Source organism: Drosophila yakuba, chromosome X, assembly GCF_016746365.2.
Source record: "Drosophila yakuba strain Tai18E2 chromosome X, Prin_Dyak_Tai18E2_2.1, whole genome shotgun sequence".
Taxonomy (NCBI): Eukaryota; Metazoa; Arthropoda; class Insecta; order Diptera; family Drosophilidae; genus Drosophila; species Drosophila yakuba.
The window spans coordinates 10,079,148-10,099,428 of record NC_052526.2 but is presented as its reverse complement, the minus strand read 5'-3'; the positions used below and the strand labels follow the sequence as shown (position 1 = coordinate 10,099,428).

General features: G+C 44.1%; 3 protein-coding genes across 8 annotated transcripts; 1 reads left to right on the top strand and 2 right to left on the bottom strand.

Moving 5' to 3' along the window:
• Positions 1 to 20: 20 nt before the first annotated feature.
• LOC6524857 (SRSF protein kinase 2) lies at positions 21 to 3,769 on the bottom strand. Of its 2 annotated transcripts, XM_039377779.2 has the most exons (5): positions 3,578 to 3,769; positions 1,965 to 3,468; positions 1,330 to 1,900; positions 894 to 1,176; positions 742 to 829 (listed from the first exon to the last, which is right to left on the bottom strand). In XM_039377779.2, the coding sequence occupies exons 2-5, from the start codon at positions 3,233 to 3,235 to the stop codon at positions 822 to 824; spliced, it is 2,133 nt and encodes a 710-aa protein (XP_039233713.1). In that variant the 5' UTR covers positions 3,236 to 3,468; positions 3,578 to 3,769; the 3' UTR covers positions 742 to 821. The 2 variants fall into 2 exon arrangements, with proteins under 2 accessions (XP_039233712.1, XP_039233713.1); XM_039377778.1 differs by having other exon boundaries at positions 21 to 1,176; positions 3,578 to 3,768.
• A 5,567-nt stretch (positions 3,770 to 9,336) lies between these two features.
• Positions 9,337 to 11,552, bottom strand: LOC6524856 (chromodomain-helicase-DNA-binding protein 8). 4 transcript variants are annotated; one of them, XM_039371022.1, is made up of 3 exons: positions 11,423 to 11,552; positions 9,787 to 9,874; positions 9,337 to 9,732 (listed from the first exon to the last, which is right to left on the bottom strand). In XM_039371022.1, exons 2-3 carry the CDS (start codon positions 9,827 to 9,829, stop codon positions 9,431 to 9,433), a joined length of 345 nt encoding a protein of 114 aa, XP_039226956.1. In that variant the 5' UTR covers positions 9,830 to 9,874; positions 11,423 to 11,552; the 3' UTR covers positions 9,337 to 9,430. The 4 variants fall into 4 exon arrangements, with proteins under 4 accessions (XP_039226956.1, XP_039226966.1, XP_039226969.1 ...); XM_039371032.1 differs by having other exon boundaries at positions 9,337 to 9,705; positions 11,423 to 11,549; XM_039371035.1 differs by having other exon boundaries at positions 9,337 to 9,666; positions 11,423 to 11,548.
• Positions 11,553 to 12,048: 496 nt separating this feature from the next.
• Positions 12,049 to 17,672, top strand: LOC6524855 (bromodomain-containing protein 4). 2 transcript variants are annotated; one of them, XM_039371019.2, is made up of 4 exons: positions 12,049 to 12,198; positions 12,266 to 13,205; positions 13,638 to 14,479; positions 14,546 to 17,672. In XM_039371019.2, exons 1-4 carry the CDS (start codon positions 12,172 to 12,174, stop codon positions 16,313 to 16,315), a joined length of 3,579 nt encoding a protein of 1,192 aa, XP_039226953.1. In that variant the 5' UTR covers positions 12,049 to 12,171; the 3' UTR covers positions 16,316 to 17,672. The 2 variants fall into 2 exon arrangements, with proteins under 2 accessions (XP_039226953.1, XP_039226950.1); XM_039371016.2 differs by having other exon boundaries at positions 12,050 to 12,198; positions 12,266 to 14,479.
• Positions 17,673 to 20,281: the final 2,609 nt, after the last annotated feature.

Here is a 20,281-nt window from a genome sequence, read left to right as displayed (position 1 = left end):
TTCATGTAAAACACCTAAAATAGATAGCTTCAGGCGCACTTTATTGTAACTTGAATTGTGTTGTGTGTGGTTTGGTTTTCATATCGTATTTTCCATTCCTTTTGATCAAATTCGTTGTTACTTCCCGCAGGCTTCGTTGCGTTTCATGCCCTGGTCCAGGTTCTGATCCATTCCTTCGTTCAGGGGTCGAATCATCCTTCTTTTCCAAACGGAGTTTTTGCTGTCCAAGGAGCTGGGGCTGGTGCACTCGCAGTTTATGTGGCATTCGCAGTCGTCATTATAATTGCTGCAGATGCTGCTGCTATCGCTGTTGTTGTCGTTTTCGCTGGTGCTGTCCTCGTCGCTGTCGCTGGTGCTGTGCTCCTGGTCGCTGTTGCTTTTGCTATCCTTGTCGCTGTTGTTTTCCCTGTTGCTGTTGCTGTCCTCGTCCTTGTTGCTTTCCTTCTCCCTGTTGTTTTCCTTCTCACTGTTATCCTTGTATATGTTGCTATCCTTTTCACCATTGTCCCCGTCCATGTCACTGTTAACTTTACATTTACATGCAAAGTGACTGTTAGGGTCATATTTTGTGAGAATGATTTTTTTAGGGCCCAATTTGTTGTAGAAGAACTGGTGCTCCAAGGCGTTGCGAGCAGAGTTGCGTTCCCCAGGATTGGTGTTTAGCATGGGCATTAGAAAGGCCACGAATGCCTTGGCATTGCGACGCGTCCATCCGTGCTCCTTGACCAGGACACTGGCCAGTTTACGGCTCTTCAAGGCGGAGATATGACAAAGTTGGCCATTGCTCTTGAAGAAATTCGACGAGTATGCGCCTCTCTTGATCAGATCCCTGGGAATGACGCCACATGTCTCGATTATTTTGGCTATGTGCGCCTCATCCAAATTGTACTTGCCCCGCTTTGAATGAGTATCGAATAGATACGTCCCAGTGCACAGCTCCCATAGCAAACAGGCCACGCTCCAGATGTCCGCTGTCTCTGTATATCCCGCACCGAGGATCACCTCCAATGCACGGTACTCACGGGTCTGGATGTCCTCCGTGAAGTGGTAATTGAACCAACAGCCATTGCCCAAGTCGGCTATCTTCACCATTACCTCGCAGTCCTCGGTGGCCGGGTCCTTGGGGTGAAGTTTGCTCAAACTGGGCTCGCATGTCGATAGGCCACTGGGTACCGTCTGCGAAAGGTCAAAATGAAATGGTTAATACAATTATTCTAATTAATATTCCAATTAAAATTCTGATAAGCACACATCCTTGAAATCGTTCACGTGGGCGCCAAAAAGTAGACTACAAAATATTTAGCTACAATAGGAACTTGGGATAAATACCAAATGGTCAGCAGTGCATGCCGATCTCGACAGGGATCTCGATTTCTTCTTGTTCTGGCCACGTCCTTTGGAGCGTGAAACTCGCATCCGAAAATCCTGGCTGGTACGCTCCTGCTCATCCGAGCCTACGACCTTGTACAGCACGAATCGTATGAAGAACTTTGGATTCTTTAGCAGCATGTCCACGTTACTGCATTCCCAATCCACAACATCATAGTCGTCATTGTTGCTATCCTCGCCCACATTGCGATGATGGCAAAGCACCTGATCGCCCACCTGATCGACTGGTGCAAATTTCTGCACCTTGGCCACATCCTCATCGCTGAGTATCTTCAGGCCGTCGAAGGAGAAGGGCAAGAAGGGCAGCTTATCGGTGACGGCCAAGGCGGCAGTCATCGGCGAGAGGAGGCCACGTTCGGCCAGACGCAGTAGATCATTGAGGCCCTGCCTGCGGAGCAGCCGGCGATGGGTCTTGAAGAATGCCAATACCTTCTTGGCCCTCGCTCGCATCCGTTTCTTGGACGTCTTCGTCTTCTTGGATCTGTCGGGTGAGACAACCGGTGGGTTGTGTCTGCGAAAGGATTTCGCTTGGTTAACCATAGTATATGCTATAACCCGGTTATAGGTTTACATACCCAGCTCGTTGCTGCTCCTCGTGGTCCTTCAAGTACTTGTCAATTGACTGGTTGACCTGGGTACGAATGTTCACATCGTTGGCCACCAGCAGCACATTCTCCGGCTTCAGATCGGTGTGTATGATGCGGCATTCGTTGTGCAAAAAGTACAGACCCTTAAGGACCTGCCGCGCAATCTGTCTGACATTGTAGAGGGGCATTCCCTTGTAGGCGGTTCTTTCGATGACCGTCAGCAGATTGTCGCCGAGCACCTCGAAGACCAGGCAAGTGTGTGTGCCGTTCGGCCCGGAGACATGAAAGTGATTGTAGAAACCGACCAGGTTGCCTCTGTGCTTTTGACTCTCGTTCCTGTTGATGGCGGTAAAGAGGCGGATCTCATCGCGAGCGGTTTCCGAGAACTCCAGCGCCGACTTGACCACCTTGATGGCACAGTAACGCTGCATCTTGCAATCGTAGCACAGCCACACGGTGGAGAAGTGTCCCCAGCCCAGCTTCTTGATGACATGATAGCGCCTCACGAACACATCGCCAATGGCCACCGGATGATAGCCACCATAGACATAGTCCTGCTGGCACTCTTGCCTTTCGAATCCATTGCCAGCATCATCATCGCAATCGCCAGTGCTTTGGTTGGAACCTCCTCCTTCATCGCTCTGGTGTCCTGTGGACACTTCTTCGTCCGGTTCTGTGGATTTCCCCGCGGTGCTCTGATCGCCAGTGTGCTTAATTCTAGAGCGTTCTCCCTTGCCACTTTGATCGCAAAGGTTATCCACTTTCGCCAACTGGGCGCCCATATCCTTGTGCAGCGATGGAGTTTGTGCTATGCCCCTCTGTTTGGGCATATTCTTAATCAACTTATTCTTGGACGCCCCTGGCACTTGGTCACATGGTTCGGCTGACTGCAAGTCCTCACATTCGCAGAGCTCCTGTCTCTTGGGTGGCCTTTTTTGCTGCACATTCAACTTGGAATTGTTCACGTTTAATGGCTCTGCCACGGACTTCGAACATTTTTGGGCCGTATTCTCGGAGAGCTTTTCAGCCTTGGAATGGCTTGTGCCAGTCCTTCGAGCTAGAGTTGGTGGCTTCGCCATCCTGCTATCCTTATTCTTGATCATGTTCGAGTCCTTGGGTGATGGGTTTGCCATTTTTGGCCTACCAAATGGTTCCACCACCAACGTGCGCTTCTTATCCTCGCAGACCTGATCCTCCTGATCCTTGGAGAGTGCTGCCGCTCTGCGTTTAATCATTTTTGGTGGATTTATCTTGTTCATGATTGATGTTCATCAAAGTTTTATGTGCTCATTGGTATATTTCTCGTTGGGAAAATTCAAATTTTCACTTTGAATGTATGTTTGAAGTCGAGTGCTTTTTCAACCAAATAAATTAAGGGAATATGTGAAGTGGAAACAACGAATGGGAAAACACAACTGCCTTCGATAAACTAAACTGAATCGATGGAGTTGACCAACGATATTGTCCGATTTTATTTGCAAAGCTTGCTTACCTAAAATACAAAGAAAATTGGCATTTTTATTGGAACCGAGAATTTTGTTTAGATTTCGTCTAAATTCGTTGTGGTTGTGTGTGTGTTTGGTGTTCAATTTGGAACTTACGTTTAAAGCAAACGAACAGTTTGCTTAGGTTTTTTATTAATTACAAAATATATATAAACGTATCAAAAACTGTTTTTTTTTTCTTCAACGGAAAAAGCTAATTTTCTTGCTTTTTTTCTGTACAATATTTTTCTCGGTCGTATTTTGTTTGATGTTCGGAGCTGTTTTCATAGTGCTGGCCAAATATTCTCTGTTCGAATTCCTGATCCGTAAATTTTACCTCCTTAATTGTATTTTCAAAGCCTACATTGATTGAGAAATTCGGGAAAAGCTCACATCTTGGCAAATATTTTCTAAGTAGGCTTACACTTTTAAATGTAATAAAGTCCTTTCAAATTGTTTAGTTTAGATTCCTTGAAGGTGTGTATTTATATACAACTAAACGTAATCTCTGGCTGCGCGCCCAGTTTGGCCCATTTCTCTCCTTTTATTTTATTATATTTTATTTTATTTGATTTGATTTCATTGATTTGATTTTTTTTCCCGAATCAAAATAGTTGTGCAATTGAGGGCGAGTCCTTTGTGCGAGTCCAGTGATTTGGAAAGGACAATTTAGAGCAACAAAGCGCCAGCAACCAGGAACCAGAAACCAGTTAGCAGTTAACAGAGCGATTGAAGGGATTATAAAGGATAAGGCATAAAGGATAAAGGATCGTAAATGTGTTGCGAAATGCACATTTCACCCGGAGTCACCATGGGGGATGTCCTTGCGCCATAAACTCAGGTGCTTCAGTTGGACAACAATGGTTCCCATTGAGTTTTCGCTCTTGTTTGTATTTTGATTGCCGGCTTAGTAATTTTCAATTCTTTGCTTCGTTTTTTTTTTTTTTGGGGAGAAACTGCCAAAAAAAAGAGAAGAGTTTTCCGAGTTTCCCAATAGCACACGAATAAAAAAGTTACCCCTCTTCAGCGGGCGAATTGCCGATATTTGCTCAGTTGTTTAAACAAATTTTCCGCTTAGGGTTGCTAACCAACCTAACTGTTTGCACACAATGGATTTCCATGGCCTTTTCCGTGGCTTAAGTGAAAATGCCATGTCAAATATTTATTAAAAAATCTATGACTGGTTGGGGACACTTACGAATACGAGTATATCTCATTTTCCACCGCCGGCCGGCTTATCGAAAACTTCAACATCAACTTCAATGTCGAAGTTGGTGGAAAATCGGGGATCGGGAATCGTGGATCGGGGTTATTAGGTTCCCAGGCGCGATCTTCGTCAACCCTTTTCTTTGTATTTCCTACGGTATTTCGCGCGCACCCGGAAAATTCTTGTTTGTAATTAGGGAGTTTTCCTTATCATTTTCCCAATGCCCTCGGCATTCAACATTGTTTCTCCGCCAATTAAGCGTAATTTCTATTTCCATTTCAATTTCAAGTGTCCCGTTCTCGTATTTATCCACTGCAATTCGAAAAAACTTCAACTCCAAGGAAAACTGGTTAGCTTTGCTAACGAACTGTTTTGTATGCAGACAATGGTTGGAAAATTGAAATAAATTAACGTCGATTTTCACCGTTTACAGTCGGTGGGTGTGCCTTTGCCAGGGATCACCAGGGATCAGGTTTTTTTCACTGTGCATAAGCTTTATCTAAATGAATGTTTATTCATTGTAATGAGCAATGTAACGAGCCATTTTTTGCATTTTTTTCAGAAGGCGTGACAAGCGGAAAATTAACTATTATTAAGCCACTTTCTCACCCCTTTTAAGTCAGCGCATTTTCACGAAACTCTATAATCATGCAAACTTAACTGGTAATTATTTGAAATATTTATGAAAATAGAGTTTGCCATTTTGGCTTTTTTTTTGGCCATCTAACTTTGAAATATCCGCTCTAATTCTCAATAAAAATTCGTTTTTCTTGTCTGTTGAACTTCGGAAAGCACTTTTCCATCTCTCATCTTTTGGAAGAGGTCCTGAACCCATTCCGGTGCCCATCGATGTGATCCCAAGTAACAACGTAATGAAAATCCGCCGTGGGACAGTGGATGGCCGCGGGGATGTTTTCTTAATTAATTTTCCGTGTTTTTTTTCTACCGGGCTGCAAAAGGGCCATTCCTCGAGGGGAAAAGGCATCCAGCAGCATCCAAAGGGGTCGAAAGGTCAGGAGTAGGGTCAATCGCGGATCGCCGGATGCTGCCGCCGGAAGGGGTTGTGCGGAATCAATTGGATGGCCCTAATCCAATTACCGCGATTGACCGCGATTTGCATTTGAACAAAAAACCAAAAAAAAAACAGTGTGTTTCAGCTTATGGGGAAAAGCGATTGTGCACGGATCATCATTTCAAATGCAACACATGCTAATGCTACTTTGCAAAATGCATACTCACATTTTCAAGTTTACAGGCAATTAAAATTTTATTTAAATTTACAACTTATTTTCATATATGTACATACTCAATGTCAAGCAAGTTCTTTGGCAGAGTGGCAGGATCACGTCCTTCTTGCGGGGAATCACAAACAGATGGAGACGCAGACAGCTGTCCTTTGGGTGTTGCCTCCGCCGGAGATTTTTCACTTTTCCATTGTTGCCTCGCTTCCTTGTTGTTGTCAATGTGCAATGTTACGTGGTACTTGTCCCCGTTTTCCACGTCTTTTTTTTTCTCAACTTCTTCCCTTCAGTTTTCTATTCATCGGATTTTTGATTTTTTTCTCTTTTCGCCAGACTGTGTGGCATGTGCCGCTCCATTGTGTGCCAATTGGCACAGAGCAGCTGCTCCTCTGCCTTTGTTCGAGTCCTTCGAGTCCTTGCCAAATGCGCCTATTACGCTGCTCATTATCTTTCAACTTGGCAAAGGAATTGCCTCTGCAACTGGGTCGCAATCGGCATCGGAATGGGGATGGGGATTGGGATCAGGATCAGGCTTTGATTTGTAGTAGTCCTTGGAGCTGCTTCTTCATTGGTTGCTCTCTAAAACAATGTCAAAGTAGTGGCAATTAGATAATTGTTTAAATATCCCTTATCTTCACAACCAGAAATTCACATCAGATTCACACTTTTTATGGACATTCCACAATGCTTAACGCAGTTTCCCCAATTATACAATACTTGATTTTCATGATTTATATGTTTTTATTATTATCTATATATTTTCGTGATGATTTTCATTTACTCAAGCTACTGTAGCATTTAAAAAAGAAACACCCATCCTATGCATTGAATCTGCTGGACTGGGATCATTCATCACGCCATTAAGCGGATGTGGCAGGATATGCTGCAGGATATGACGCTGCATAAAGTGTCCAGCGAACGGCGATCGTTACACAAACCGCATCCTGCGCAGATCCTTGTGGTACAGAAAAAAACCCCATTGTGTACCAATGCTCCCAATGTCCTAGAAATCGTAACGAATCCACGCATTCCGGCCAGGATGCGCAGCTGTCCGGCGGAATTGTGTGATTTCGTGATCGTGTGATCGTGTGATCCTGTCACCGTGTCAACAAAAAAGGACCGCAAAGTTCGCGCCCATGTCGCGGCCGCTGTAATCCTTTGACTGTCACAAAGCCAAAACAAACATCGCCAGTCGTCCAGCCGTCCATCCGTCCGGTGAACCGAATGACCTCTTCATTACACGGCGACAATCTTGGCGGGTCACCGTAACAAATGCAAATAAAAGGGGCGGTTCAGCGGGTCGGAAAATTATGCCACACAACGTTGGCAGGATTAGCGCACACAGTCCTGATTTCAGATTCCTGATTCCTGGTTCCCAATTCCGGTATCCTTAGCGATTTCCAATCCAACACAATTCCCATAGCCATCGCGAGTGACCCCTGCGCTCTTGTTTTTATTGCTCCGTGTCGGACAATTGATTATGTGACGTAAATTTGGTGTAAACAGCTTTGGTCAGCTTGGCAGCTACCTGGCAGGACGAAGGATCTTCGAATGGAATAGAGTTGTCACTGGCCAAATGGACATAAATCAGTTGCCCGTCGCCGTGATATATGTGATATATGGCCCATACATAATGCTAATCCATAATAATTACATCCATGTGAGTGTTTACTTTGGCTCATTCGCAGACTGGCAACAAAAGCTCGTTAACTATAAAATTTCAATGTGCATAGTTGGAAGTACAATGGGTGCATTTAAAGTATGCTGAATGAGTGCGAAGTAAGTCACTTTTATGAGTTAGCTAAAGGTCATAGTTATTTGCAACTTTTGTGCTGAGACATGAATCCATAAATTTAACTGAAAAGCAGCCCTTTTAAGTACAGGCACATATAGTTTTTGAAATATTCACTAACGAATCAATTGCATTATCATATGAATTTGAATCTCAACTCAGTTTTGGTAACCTGGTAACCTGGCAATAAAAACTGGTGTAATTATGCAAGGACCTGGCTTCGCGACTTCCTGGCCAGAAACAACTAAAAAAAAACAGGACATGCCACAAATGCATTAGAACACACACTCGATATGCAAACATATAATTGAAAACTGTCAACGTTTGACAAATTTCCCGTCGTAAAAAAGCAGCGGCGGGTAACCCAAAATTAACCCCGCGTTGCACCAAAAAAAAAAAACGATGGAATAAATGTGGAAAAGCGACTCCAGGAGTCATAAAGTTCTGATCGACAGTCAGTCAGTCAGGTCCTTGCTGCTCGCTCCTTGATCCTTTTGGGCCGTGTTAATGTGTTGGGCGCGTGGGTTCCACCAACCTGATGGCAATGGTGATGGTGGTGGTTTGCTACTGGTCCGCGGATTGGCAATCCGCAGATATGATCTGGCATATCGTGTAGTTTTGACAGTTTATCATTATTATGCCAGCCCTCATGGGCAACTGATGTGATGTGGTGCCATTGCCAGTGGTGGTCCTGGTCGTGGTCGTGGTGGTGGGTCATCCGGTCATTACATTGTGGGCATTTTGCGTCTTGTATTTAATTGATTTTCTGCACTGACCCAAGTCATTAGCTCCTCGTGGCTCCCGCTCTCCTGGCTGAGATGAGTGTGCTGCGATAGCAATATGATTAATGCACATATAGGAAATACAAGTTGCAGTCAGTTACTTACATTTACTATTTTCAATATGCCAAAGGGTTATGAGAGCGCCATTCCAAGGACATATAATATGAACAGCAACTATATCTTAGTTCTTAAGTTGCTATCAGATTTGCAATGTCTTTCTATCTGGGAAATAAAATACCTATTTAGAACCCATATACACACACATCGCATATCGATCATGCGACTTAAGTCTGGCCACCGATTTGGGCACTTTCTCACGTCACATCCTTGCGAGGAGGTCCTTTGTGTTTCCTTATCGCTGCGCACGGCGGGCAAAAAAAATAAAAAAATATATATATATATATATATATATATATATAGAGAGAAGTAAAAATTCGCACACTCTGCGCTGAATTGCTATTTGGCAAACAAGGGCACACACATAAATCTCAATCTGTCTGAAAAATGTGAAATCGAAAATGCAATCATTGTGCCGAAATCAAAATTTAACCGCAAATTAGGCAATAAACAATGGCTGAAGCGGTCATGGGTTAATACGTTTAGCATCAGCAGACAATCGCCGGGGTCGCTTGCCAAAGGGTTAAGCGGCGCGGGGTTAAGGGTTGCATTTAAACGTGCGAAAAAAAATGAAAATAAAAATAAGACTGAACTCTGCACTCGGTTTGTGCTCCAGTTTTGCCTGGCGGTGTGCAAAAGTGCCCCTTTCATTAATCCCAAAAAAGAACAACCAGAAGAACACATCATCGAGATGTGCGCCATTTTTTCCAGTTGTTTTCAAAGTAGTTTTCCCAACATTTTCATCTAGCCCAATTTTTAATTCAGATAAACGATTTTACAGCGCATATTGGGTATCCATAGTCGAGCATGTCCTTGTCCTTGTCGTTGGCCTTACAGGAACTCCTCATCGTCGTCCTCCCAGGAGTAGAAGGTGTCGCTATTCTCGGGATCGCTAATCTCGAAATCGCTATCCTCGGAATCGCTGATGGGCGTGTCATAGTCGAGCCAATCGTCCTCCAGGTCACCATAGTTCAGCGGTGGCAAGAAATCCGGTCCGGCGACGGGCATGAAATGGTGATGGTGATCAGGATGGTGAAGGTGATGGTAATTCGGCACGAAGTCGACGACTGGCAGTGGTGGGGGGCCAATGATAAAGTAAACCATTACTATACGAAAGTACGCAGATACATTATCTATCAACCATCTGCATTGTCTTTTTCATCATATATGCATATGTATATACATACCCGGATAGTAGTACCAAATGTCCAAAATGCGCTCCAATATCATCCTGAACACTAGGTTGTGTAGGGAAATAAGTAAGTTATCCAGTTTCTGCAATACACATCAAGTGCATCATGTAATACACATTTATAAGTAACCATATATATTAAATATATTTTCATTCATAATTTAATACATATTTCTAGGTAACCATCTATATTAAATATATTTGTATTCATATAATACACATTCCTAGGTAAAAATTTATATAACTGTAATACACATTTCTAAGTAACTATCTATATTAAATATATTTTTGTTCATATTGTAATACACATTTCTAAGTAACTATCTATATTAAATATATTTTGAATAACTAGAACTGTCTATATTAAATATATTTTTAATAAATGCAACTATATTAGTTCAATATTAATCTCCCTGCTGATGTAGTATAGTTCCATATCTGTTTGCTGGCTAATCCTAAGCTAGGTATTATATTACAACACCCCCACTTGGAAATATTCAAATGTTCTGCACTCGAATGCAGTACAGTTCTGAAACAGCAACATACCACTAAGTTTTTAGCTAAACAAACATATGGAGGATACCCGTTTAGGTCCTTGACAGAGGGTCGGGTAATGGTCGGTGGATGGTAATTTCCCATAATTGGGTCTGGGTCACAATTAGCGACGCCTGGACATGGGTCATCATGCGAATGCTTGCCAGGATCTGGCCAGCCTGCAAATGGTGGGCACCACGAATGCCAAGTAAATGGAAGGAAAATGGTAGATGGTAAATAGTTGAATGGAAAATCCTGTCCCGTGTGCCGCGGGCTAATCAATTACGCAACCTTCAAGAAAAGCGCGTCGTGAGGGGCACGATAACTTTTACATTTTATTCACATTTAATTGCAGCCCAGGCGCGCATTCATTTTGGGAACCTGATCACGTCGCTGTCAAACGTTTGACAAAAACTTTCCGGGCCTGACATGTGATGTGACGGGCTGGGATTCCATCGAATACCCAAATACCCGAATCATCGAAATCCCCGAAATTCCGGAGACGTCGAAGCGCAGGGAACCCGGCGGAATCGCGAGGCCCATGTCGGAATCTACATATCGTGATTTGCATTTTCCAACCCTTTTTCCCCTTTTCTTCTTTTCCTCTTCTTCTCTTTTTCGCTTTTCTTTGACTAATGACGTTGAAAGTCCTACCGCCTTGCGGTCACACTGCCATCTCGCTCGCACTCGCAGTCCGGCTGCAGTGCCATCCCACTTGCACACATTTCGCCAAGCATCGCGTTCTCTCACTCGCACACATTTTGCCAAGCATCGCGTCCTCTCACTCGCACCCTTGTGCTTTGCCGTAGAAAATCTTCTTTTTATAGGCCTTTTCTTCTTCTTTTTGTTAGAAAAATTAATTGCATGTCATGATTTTGCCGGATTTTTTTTTTGGGTAATTTTCTCAACAATTAAATATGCAAATGCGCGCGTTAAGCGTTTACTCCTTAAGGCGTTTCTTAAAATATTTGTTGGTTATTTTTTAAGGGGCCAATGCAAAACGTAAAAAAAAATCTAGCGAAAACGCGAATTTAGTTGTAAAAAACATATTTGATTTTGGGAAACTGCAGACATATGTTCATGTTTTAAGCACTTACCTCAAAAATTCTCAACTGAGACACTTCTAAAGTTAATGTTTAAGTTTAATCACTCGGATTAGTTAGGCTTGAAGGCACTTAAGGTTTGCGACCGCTTCCAGTGAAATCCAAATTGAAAAGAGCTAAGGAATCGTATGTCAGGGGTCACTAGACATGGACAATTGATCGATTACACACTTGACTGCGCTGTCACTTGACCAAAAGGACAACCCTGCACGAGCAGATTTAGTATGCAATCACAGCGCACTATCGCTTTATAACACTAATATCGTGATCTACAAGTTCCGTTCCGCATTATAAAGGTTTTAATAGTTAACCTAATTTAGAATTATCCATATTCAATTGTATTAAATATATGAGTTTATATCTTTAAAATACAACAGTCATTAATATATATTTATATATATATATAATTAAATTTGCAACATATAATGAAACACACATACCAATATTGTGATGTATAAATCAATACAAATATTTATCAGATTGCAGGAATATATCGCTTTTAACCTTTTCCCCAATAAATATTCCAATATGTTAAATATTCTATTGTTACGTTACGTCAATGCAATTGCGTACAACGCAGTTGTAGATAACTGTATCGCGGCGTTCTAGAACACTGTACTGGGTTGCCACCTGTCGTTTTCACGACGTCAATTTGCAACTTTAATGGCCGTAACTTCCTTTTCCGGAATCAGCGCTTGCGCGAATGAGTTTGCTCCCAAACTAAAATTGGCGAAAAAATCAACATGATGGATAAACAGCAGAACCCGAACGTAATAATCAAATCAGTTTAAAGTGCACTTGTTTGTTAGAATTTAGAACATGACCATTCAATTCCAGGCAAACCCCAAAAACCAGCCCAATCCCAACGTGCGTTTTGATGGCAATGCGCAGCCGCTAGTGCATCACTATCCGGATGATCCCGGTGTCCATGGCACTGCGTATTTGCCAGTGGTGTATTGGCCATACTACTACATACACATACCAAATGAGACAAGCAACTCCGTTGTGCGTTTTGGCAACACGCGGGGCTTCTACCGCAACGGCTGTTGGTACAATAGCGAATTAGGTCATCCACCTGCCCCGGCTCCACCGCCACCTACTGCTCCTCCGCTGTACGTCTTCCTGCTGGTCTATGTGACGTTCGTGCCAACGAACGAGCAACAGCAACCACAGCTGTTCCTCGAAGTCCAGCAGCCACAGGTCATTGAACTCATACAGCAGGTGCCTCCACCTCCACCTCCACCACAACCGCCATCAGCGCCACATTCCCAGTTTGTGCCAAACGATTTTCAAAGGGAGGCAATCTATATGATGCCCGAGCAGCAGCCCCATTACATTCCTGCACAGCATCCGCAATCACAAGCTTTTTATGCGGCTCCACCGATTCCAGCTGTCCAGGAACTTCCAAAACACCCTTCGCCACAATATTTTCCGGTTCAAACCGATTTTGCTCCACCGCAGATGCAGATGCAGATGCAGATGCAGATGCATCAAGGAGTTCAGAAAGCCGAACAACAGCCACCTTCAACACATTCTACTCCACAAAACCCAGTTCCATTAGCAGTAGATCCTGCTCCACCGCAGATGCAGATGCATCAAGGAGTTCAGAAAGCCAAACAACAACAGCCCCCTTCAACACATTCTACCCAACAAAACCCAGTTCCATTAGCAGGAGATCCTGCTCCACCGCAGATGCAGATGCACTTACCAGTTGATGGCGTCCACGATCTACCCTTACAACATCTTACGCCCCATCATCCAGCTCCATTAGCAGTAGATCCTGCTCCACCGCAGATGCAGATGCATCAAGGAGTTCAGAAAGCCAAGCAACAACAGCCCCCTTCAACACATTCTACCCAACAAAACTCAGTTCCATTAGCAGTAGATCCTGCTCCACCGCACATGCAGATGCAGATGCATCAAGGACGCATTCAGAAAGCCAAACAACAGCCACCTTCAAAACATTTGACTCCACAAAACCCAGCTCCACCAACAACAGATCCTGCTCCACCGCAGATGCAGATGCACTTACCAGTTGATGGCGTCCACGATCTACCCTTACAACATCTTACGCCCCATCATCCAGCTCCATTAGCAGGAGATCCTGCTCCACCGCAGATGCAGATGCATCAAGGAGTTCAGAAAGCCAAACAACAACAGCCCCCTTCAACACATTCTACCCAACAAAACCCAGTTCCATTAGCAGTAGATCCTGCTCCACCGCAGATGCAGATGCATCAAGGAGTTCAGAAAGCCAAACAACAACAGCCCCCTTCAACACATTCTACCCAACAAAACCCAGTTCCATTAGCAGGAGATCCTGCTCCACCGCAGATGCAGATGCTGATACAGATGAATCAAGGATGCATTCAGAAAGCCAAACAACAGCCACCTTCAAAACATTCGACTCCACAAAACCCAGTTCCATTAGCAGGAGATCCTGCTCCACCGCAGATGCAGATGCAGATGCAGATGCATCAAGGACGCATTCAGAAAGCCAAACAACAGCCACCTTCAAAACATTCGACTCCACAAAACCCAGTTCCATTAGCAGGAGATCCTGCTCCACCGCAGATGCAGATGCAGATACAGATGCATCAAGGACGCATTCAGAAAGCCAAACAACAGCCACCTTCAAAACATTCGACTCCACAAAACCCAGCTCCACCAACAACAGATCCTGCTCCACCGCAGATGCAGATGCACTTACCAGTCGAAGGCGTCCACGATCTACCTTCACCACATCTTGCTCCGCATCATCCAGGTCCACTCAGCAATTGTGAGTTTGGATCTCCGCAGCCGGAGCTAAAGAACATACAGTCCAAGATCCAGATCACCGATATGTCAGCAGAAGCGACAACTGAGGCACCAATAATCACTGCCCATCCGAAGCCAGTTAGTCAGGCACACATCACTAACTCCCCACCGGAGCAGGTGCCCCCGTGCCCACTGGCCACCAGTGCAGCCTGCGCCTCTGGAGGAGCAACTATGCTAGAAAACATCTGTAGCAAAATGAAAGTTTTACAAATTACTGCGCCGCCCAAAAAACAAGTATGTCTAAACACCTTATTACCAATCCAATAACTTATATAAGGTTTCATGTATTTTTATTTGCAGCTCGGGATCCAAAATCAAAGGTCCCAGAAGCCAAAGGTCTTTGAGAATCAGTGGCCCGCATTGGGTAGCCGCTTGCGCAACAACAAACAGGCTGCCAGAAAGGATCCTCTTCCACTGAAAAGGAGTTTCCCTAAATCAGCATCATCTTATTCATTCAACTCACAAGTTCAACAGACTAGCACCAAGAAATCTGAAGTCCCAAAAACACCAGTAACCCAAAAGCATCAATTACCCAAAGAAAACAGAGTTTGTGCTTTTCCACCGAAGAAACAACGTTCACAGGATCAAGTTAAAAAGGAAAGCTGCTTGGTGCCTCAAACTTTGCCTTCTGCAAAGAACAAAAAAGTTAGTATGCCCACGCCATTGCCGAAGGAAAAGAAAGTGGTCAATACTACTGTGAAAACGTCAGTTGGTAAAAAACCTGAGGAGCACAATGTACAGCCCAAGCGAGAAATCCCGATGACCACCGACATAAAAGCTCTGGGATCGATTGGTATTAAGGTGGAAAAGAAAGTGGTCAATACTACTGTGAAAACGTCAGTTGTTAAAAAACCTGAGGAGCACAATGCACAGCCCATGCGAGAAATCCCGATGACCACCGACATAAAAGCTCTGGGATCGATTGGTAATAAGGTGGAAAAGAAAGTGGTCAATACTACTGTGAAAACGTCAGTTGTTAAAAAACCTGAGGAGCACAATGCACAGCCCAAGCGAGAAATCCCAATGACCACCGACATAAAAGCTCTGGGATCGAACATGTTTGAGCTGCTGGTGGAGCCAGATTCGCTTTATAAGGAGGAAGACAGCGAAAACGACAGCGAAGGAGACACTTCAGAGCAAGAAGAGCCAAAGGCGGAGGAGGTGCGTCCAGCAAAGCCCAGCAGCTCCAAGAAGGAGAAGCGGCGCCTCAAGAAACAGAACACGGCTCTTAAAAAGGAAAGCCTATGCAAAAAGCGGGCTGAAAAGGAGGCGAAGCGGGTCAAGAAGGCAAATGAGAAGGCTAAGGAAAAGGCTAAGGAAAAGGCTAAGGAAAAAGCTAAGGAAAAGGCTAAGGAAAAGGCAAAGGAAAGGGCTAAGAAAAAGGCGGAGCAATCAAAGGCGGAAAATGAAGCCAAAAAACGACCAACGGGCACCGTGATGGTGCACATTGCTGGTGAGCTCGGCCTCTATTACCAACTGTCGATACCAAAACCAGGTGCTTCATCGCCAGCTGGACAGAGTGCCCCAGTTCGGGAACAGCGCAATCTGTTCAAGCACAAGCCATATCGAAATAGGAATCATGACTCCCAAGTCCAAACATCAGTGCCAACACTTCGGCTGCGTATGCAGGCCTCAGGTGCTGCCCCATCGCAAGTGGCAATGCAGAACTCCAATCCAAAGCCACAGCCACAGCCACAGCCACAGCCACATCCCAATCAGGTGGCATCAGGATTGGTGGCCAAGGCTGATTCCAAACCGAAACCAAATCGAGAAGAGATGAGTGCATCATCATCAGTATCATCAGCAGCCATCGAGAGACCACAGCGAAATGCTGATGAGGCTGCAGGATCAGCAGCAGGATACAGATCAGGCATCTATGAACATAACATGTGGCCGAATTGTGGGGGCATTTACGAGCTATTTTGTATTCCACCCAGAGAACCAGGACAGCATCCATATCGAACGCAATGCTCCAGAAAACAGCGGATTGATTGGGTTAACTACAGATATCGCCCGTTTCCTTCGCAGCGCCAATTGAAGCGTTGTCACATCGTTAAGACCTGGTTTTAGTTTATATGCAACTCGAAGTTCAAATGAAACTTGTGATTTGGATTTAGAATCGTCCATTGAGCAAAACAAAGACTAAACTTTATTCTTTGCACTTTGCATTTTATATTTTACACTTTGCACTTTGCACTTTGCACTTTGCACATTGCACCTTACACTTTACACTTTGCATTTCACAATTTACACTTTGCACTTTTTACTGACCTTTGTAAACTTGTATAGATCTCATCTAATAAAAGTTTTCATACTCAACTATATCCTGCTAATCCTGTTAAATACCTCCTGCTGTTGCAGCAAGTTTGGGATTGGCGAACGTGTGAGTTTCCACAACTGGCACTGGGATTCGGTAAGATAATGCACCCAACTGACAACTGCTTTATGATCTCATCCCGTTTGGCATGCAGCCTGATCTCTTCCAGATCTCATCCGGTTTCATCCAAGACGAATGGCGATTGCAATGGTTCTTAGGCCCGAGACTTAGCCACAGTTTGAACTACTATAATTAAGTGTCGAAAGGATTACCAACGCCTACCCGTCGTGTGTTGTGATTTACGATTCCAAACTATCAACTACCTGTTCCTGTGCCTGTGCCAGTGGGTGCTACCTGAACAGGTATCCTCATTAGCATGAGACGACGACGCACCGGAGGAGGTGGCATCTAATGCGACTGAGTCGTGTGCCATTCCATTCACAGAGTCCCATTCATTCAGCATTCAGCGCGTATGTAGAACTGCTAATCTCATCCCATTCCAAGTTCTTAACTCCAAATCCAAATACCCTTCCCATTTGGCTTAGCAGTTGCTTTCGTATTGCAGGCGAATCCTGCAATACCGTTGCACAATGTCCTTACAGGATCTGATGCAGCTGCTCCAGTCGAATGCTTGGGTGTGGATCTGGTTGTGGGTGACATTTGCATCTGGCCTAAGACGACGACGATCCCTAAGATGCTCTAAGCCAAATGGATGGGCTCATTGTGTTGTGTTTACTGGTTTCTTCCCTCTTCTTTTTTTTTGTCCATTCAACATTCAACATGGAACATTCAACCAGCTGCCAGAGATTGACAATGGAAAAGTGCACCCATTTATTGTCAGGAAAGTTCTTATCCCTGGCCGAGAATCTAAAGGTGTATAAGTTAACACAAGCCAACGAACTAGAACAGTTGGCTCAGTGTGCGAAATATAATATCAAAATGTAAAAGTGCTGACCCAGCATTGGGCCGGAAACCCGTGCGCAGCCGGCAAACACAGCATATTTGCGTGGCCGCTGCGAGTCTTTGTTAGCTTTAAGTTTCAGTTTGTTTTTGACATTAATAAAGAGCGGCTGCTCGTCAATCCTATTACTCCGACTGAACGTCGTAAAATATATTTGTTTTAATTACTCTGCCAGACCACAAGGCTGGCAGTTAAAAGAGGAAAGTTCCTCTCAACATAAAATCCGTGACTGCAGCGAGGATCCCCCCAGCCACACTTACGTTAATTGGCGCTCAACTAGTGGTAAAAACCACCACCCACCACCACCACCATCACCAACACCGCCCACACAGCTTCTAAATTTGCGGCAAAGCAAAAGACAGCGGCGCGGGAAAAGTGAAGGGAATTAGTGATAAAATAACACACACACCGAAAAAAATCATGTGAGTGGGAACCGATGCTAAACGCATTTTAAGTCTGTTAATATTTTTATGTACCACAAACCGCTGCACAGAAGCGTTTTTTTTAATAAAGCAATTGTTAATCAACGCCAATGTTACAGTAAAAAAAAATTATTTTCAGCAGAAATTATTTTAAACAAAAAATTATTTCCAACAAAAGTTAATAAAAAGAAATTATTTTCAACAGAAATTATTTTGAACAAAAAATTATTTTCAACAGAAAATAATTTAAACAAAAAAATATATTTTCAGCAAAAATTATTATGAACAAAAACAAATTATTAATCCAGCAGATACACTAAAACGTGGTCTCATATCAGTGTGAATAAGAACAAAAATCATGTAATTATTTTTTACAACAGCGCATACGTTAGCTTTTCATTTTTTATTGTTGTTTTATGTTTCCATTCGATTCAAGCGTGACACTTGACGCTGCAGCCTTTGTCTTTATTTATTGTTTGTTTGTCTGTGGTCAACGGCTACCCACACAGGCAGTCTCTGCATGCCTAGGCGAATTAAAACGCTCATGCAGCCCGGGTTCTCACAATATAGGAATAAAAAACCATACTCCAGCGACTCAGAGTCCGACAGCGAAAATCTAGCTTCTTCTCTAAGACGTGTAACCGCGAATCCCCCCGAAATGTCGATAGATCCAGAACAACTCAAAGCTATAATACAGGCAATTGTGACCAACGCTTTAGCGGACGAGGCCGCCAAAAACCAACTCGTACAAAATGAACTGCGTCAGACAATTCAGGGACTGGCCAGCCAGTTGGCAGCAACACATGTCGCGCCCACCTCAGCTGTGGCCCCCGTAATTAAAGCCTACGAGCCCATAGACATAACTAATAATTCTCAATGTGGCGTGACTTTAGACGCCGTTAAATATTTGCCTGAATTCTCGGGGTCACAGGAATCATATGTTTCGTGGCGACAAGCGGCGATTGCTGCGTATCGCATATTTAAAAATTTCAACGGCACCTCTCGCCATTATGAGGCAGTGACAATTATTAGAAACAAAGTTAGGGGCGCGGCCGATAACGTTTTATCCTCGTTTGGCACTGTACTGAATTTCGATGCTATTATAAATCGGCTCGATTTCACTTACAGTGACAAGCGTCCAATGCATGTCATTGAACAGGACATGAGCACTTTAAGACAGGGACACAACATGACCCTGCTACAGTATTATGATGAGGTCGAGAAAAAACTCACCTTACTCACAAATAAAGCTCATATGTCTCACGAGCCATCGACGGCAAAAATATTGTGCGAAAAATTCCGAGAGGACGCCTTGCGTATTTTCATCTCGGGACTTAAACGCAGCCTCACTGATGTGCTTTTCGCGGCAAAGCCGAAAGACATGCCGTCAGCTCTGGCCTTAGCGCAAGAAGTGGAATCTAACCACGAGAGATATGTTTTTGCAGCCAGTTTTGCAAGAAGTCAAGAAGATAAAGATCGCAAACCTACTGCAAAAGCGCAGGGTCGTCAACTTGACAAGCACGACCACCATGACCCACAACCTAATAATACCAAAAACCCATATTTCAATAGGCAGCATAAGGCACAGGTTCACGCCGAACCGCAAAGTACCAAAAATTACAAGAACAACGGCACACCAGAACCTATGGAGGTCGATCCCTCATTTTCTAGAGTGCTGCAGCCGACCCAGGCAAACGCCTACCAGAACAGAAGACCAGCCACCTCTGAGCGCACAGGCGCCGTGAGGAAACAACAACAAATTAACTTCATTACGCGGAATACGGAAGAAAAGACAGGAGCGTATGCCGCCGCCGCCTCCAAAGCGGAATCAAAAATAGACGACGATGCCATCGCCGAGTATGATTCTGACTACGTCAATTTTTTAGGGGAAAATCCCTGTTACCCGTCATCAGACGAAGAGTAGCAGGGGTACCAATGAATTTCCTTTTAGACACCGGCGCGTCAAAAAATTTCATCCGACCTCGCAAAGAGCTAAAGGGTATCCGCCCGGTGGACTCTCCTTTCGAAATTCACTCAATTCACGGCACCACCACTGTTACAAAAAAATGCTTCGTCTCGATTTTTAATCTGAAAGCGACTTTTTTCATTTTACCAGATTTTACAACATTCGACGGGATAATCGGGGCCGATCTGTTAACACAGGCCGGCACATCACTTTGCCTCGCTTCCGCCCAGCTCAAATGGGGTAACGAAGTTGAGAAGATTTCATTCCATAAATGCACTGACGTCAACTTCACTAACGTGGAGTGCGCAGATGCACCACCTTTGGTGAAGAAGGCATTTCTGGGAATGATAAAGAGCCGAAAAAACGCCTT

Coding starts and splice junctions, on each gene's coding strand:
- LOC6524856 (XM_039371022.1), bottom strand. CDS start 9,829: ATGATATTGGAGCGCATTTTGGACATTTGGTACTACTATCCGG. Junction 9,733..9,786: donor CATTTGGTACTACTATCCGG/GTATGTATATAC, acceptor GATGGTTGATAG/ATAATGTATCTGCGTACTTT.
- LOC6524855 (XM_039371016.2), top strand. CDS start 12,172: ATGATGGATAAACAGCAGAACCCGAAC. Junction 12,199..12,265: donor ATAAACAGCAGAACCCGAAC/GTAATAATCAAA, acceptor ATTCAATTCCAG/GCAAACCCCAAAAACCAGCC. Junction 14,480..14,545: donor CTGCGCCGCCCAAAAAACAA/GTATGTCTAAAC, acceptor TTTTATTTGCAG/CTCGGGATCCAAAATCAAAG.
- LOC6524857 (XM_039377778.1), bottom strand. CDS start 3,235: ATGAACAAGATAAATCCACCAAAAATGATTAAACGCAGAGCGGCAGCA. Junction 1,901..1,964: donor GAGGAGCAGCAACGAGCTGG/GTATGTAAACCT, acceptor ATCCTTTCGCAG/ACACAACCCACCGGTTGTCT. Junction 1,177..1,329: donor CATGCACTGCTGACCATTTG/GTATTTATCCCA, acceptor GACCTTTCGCAG/ACGGTACCCAGTGGCCTATC.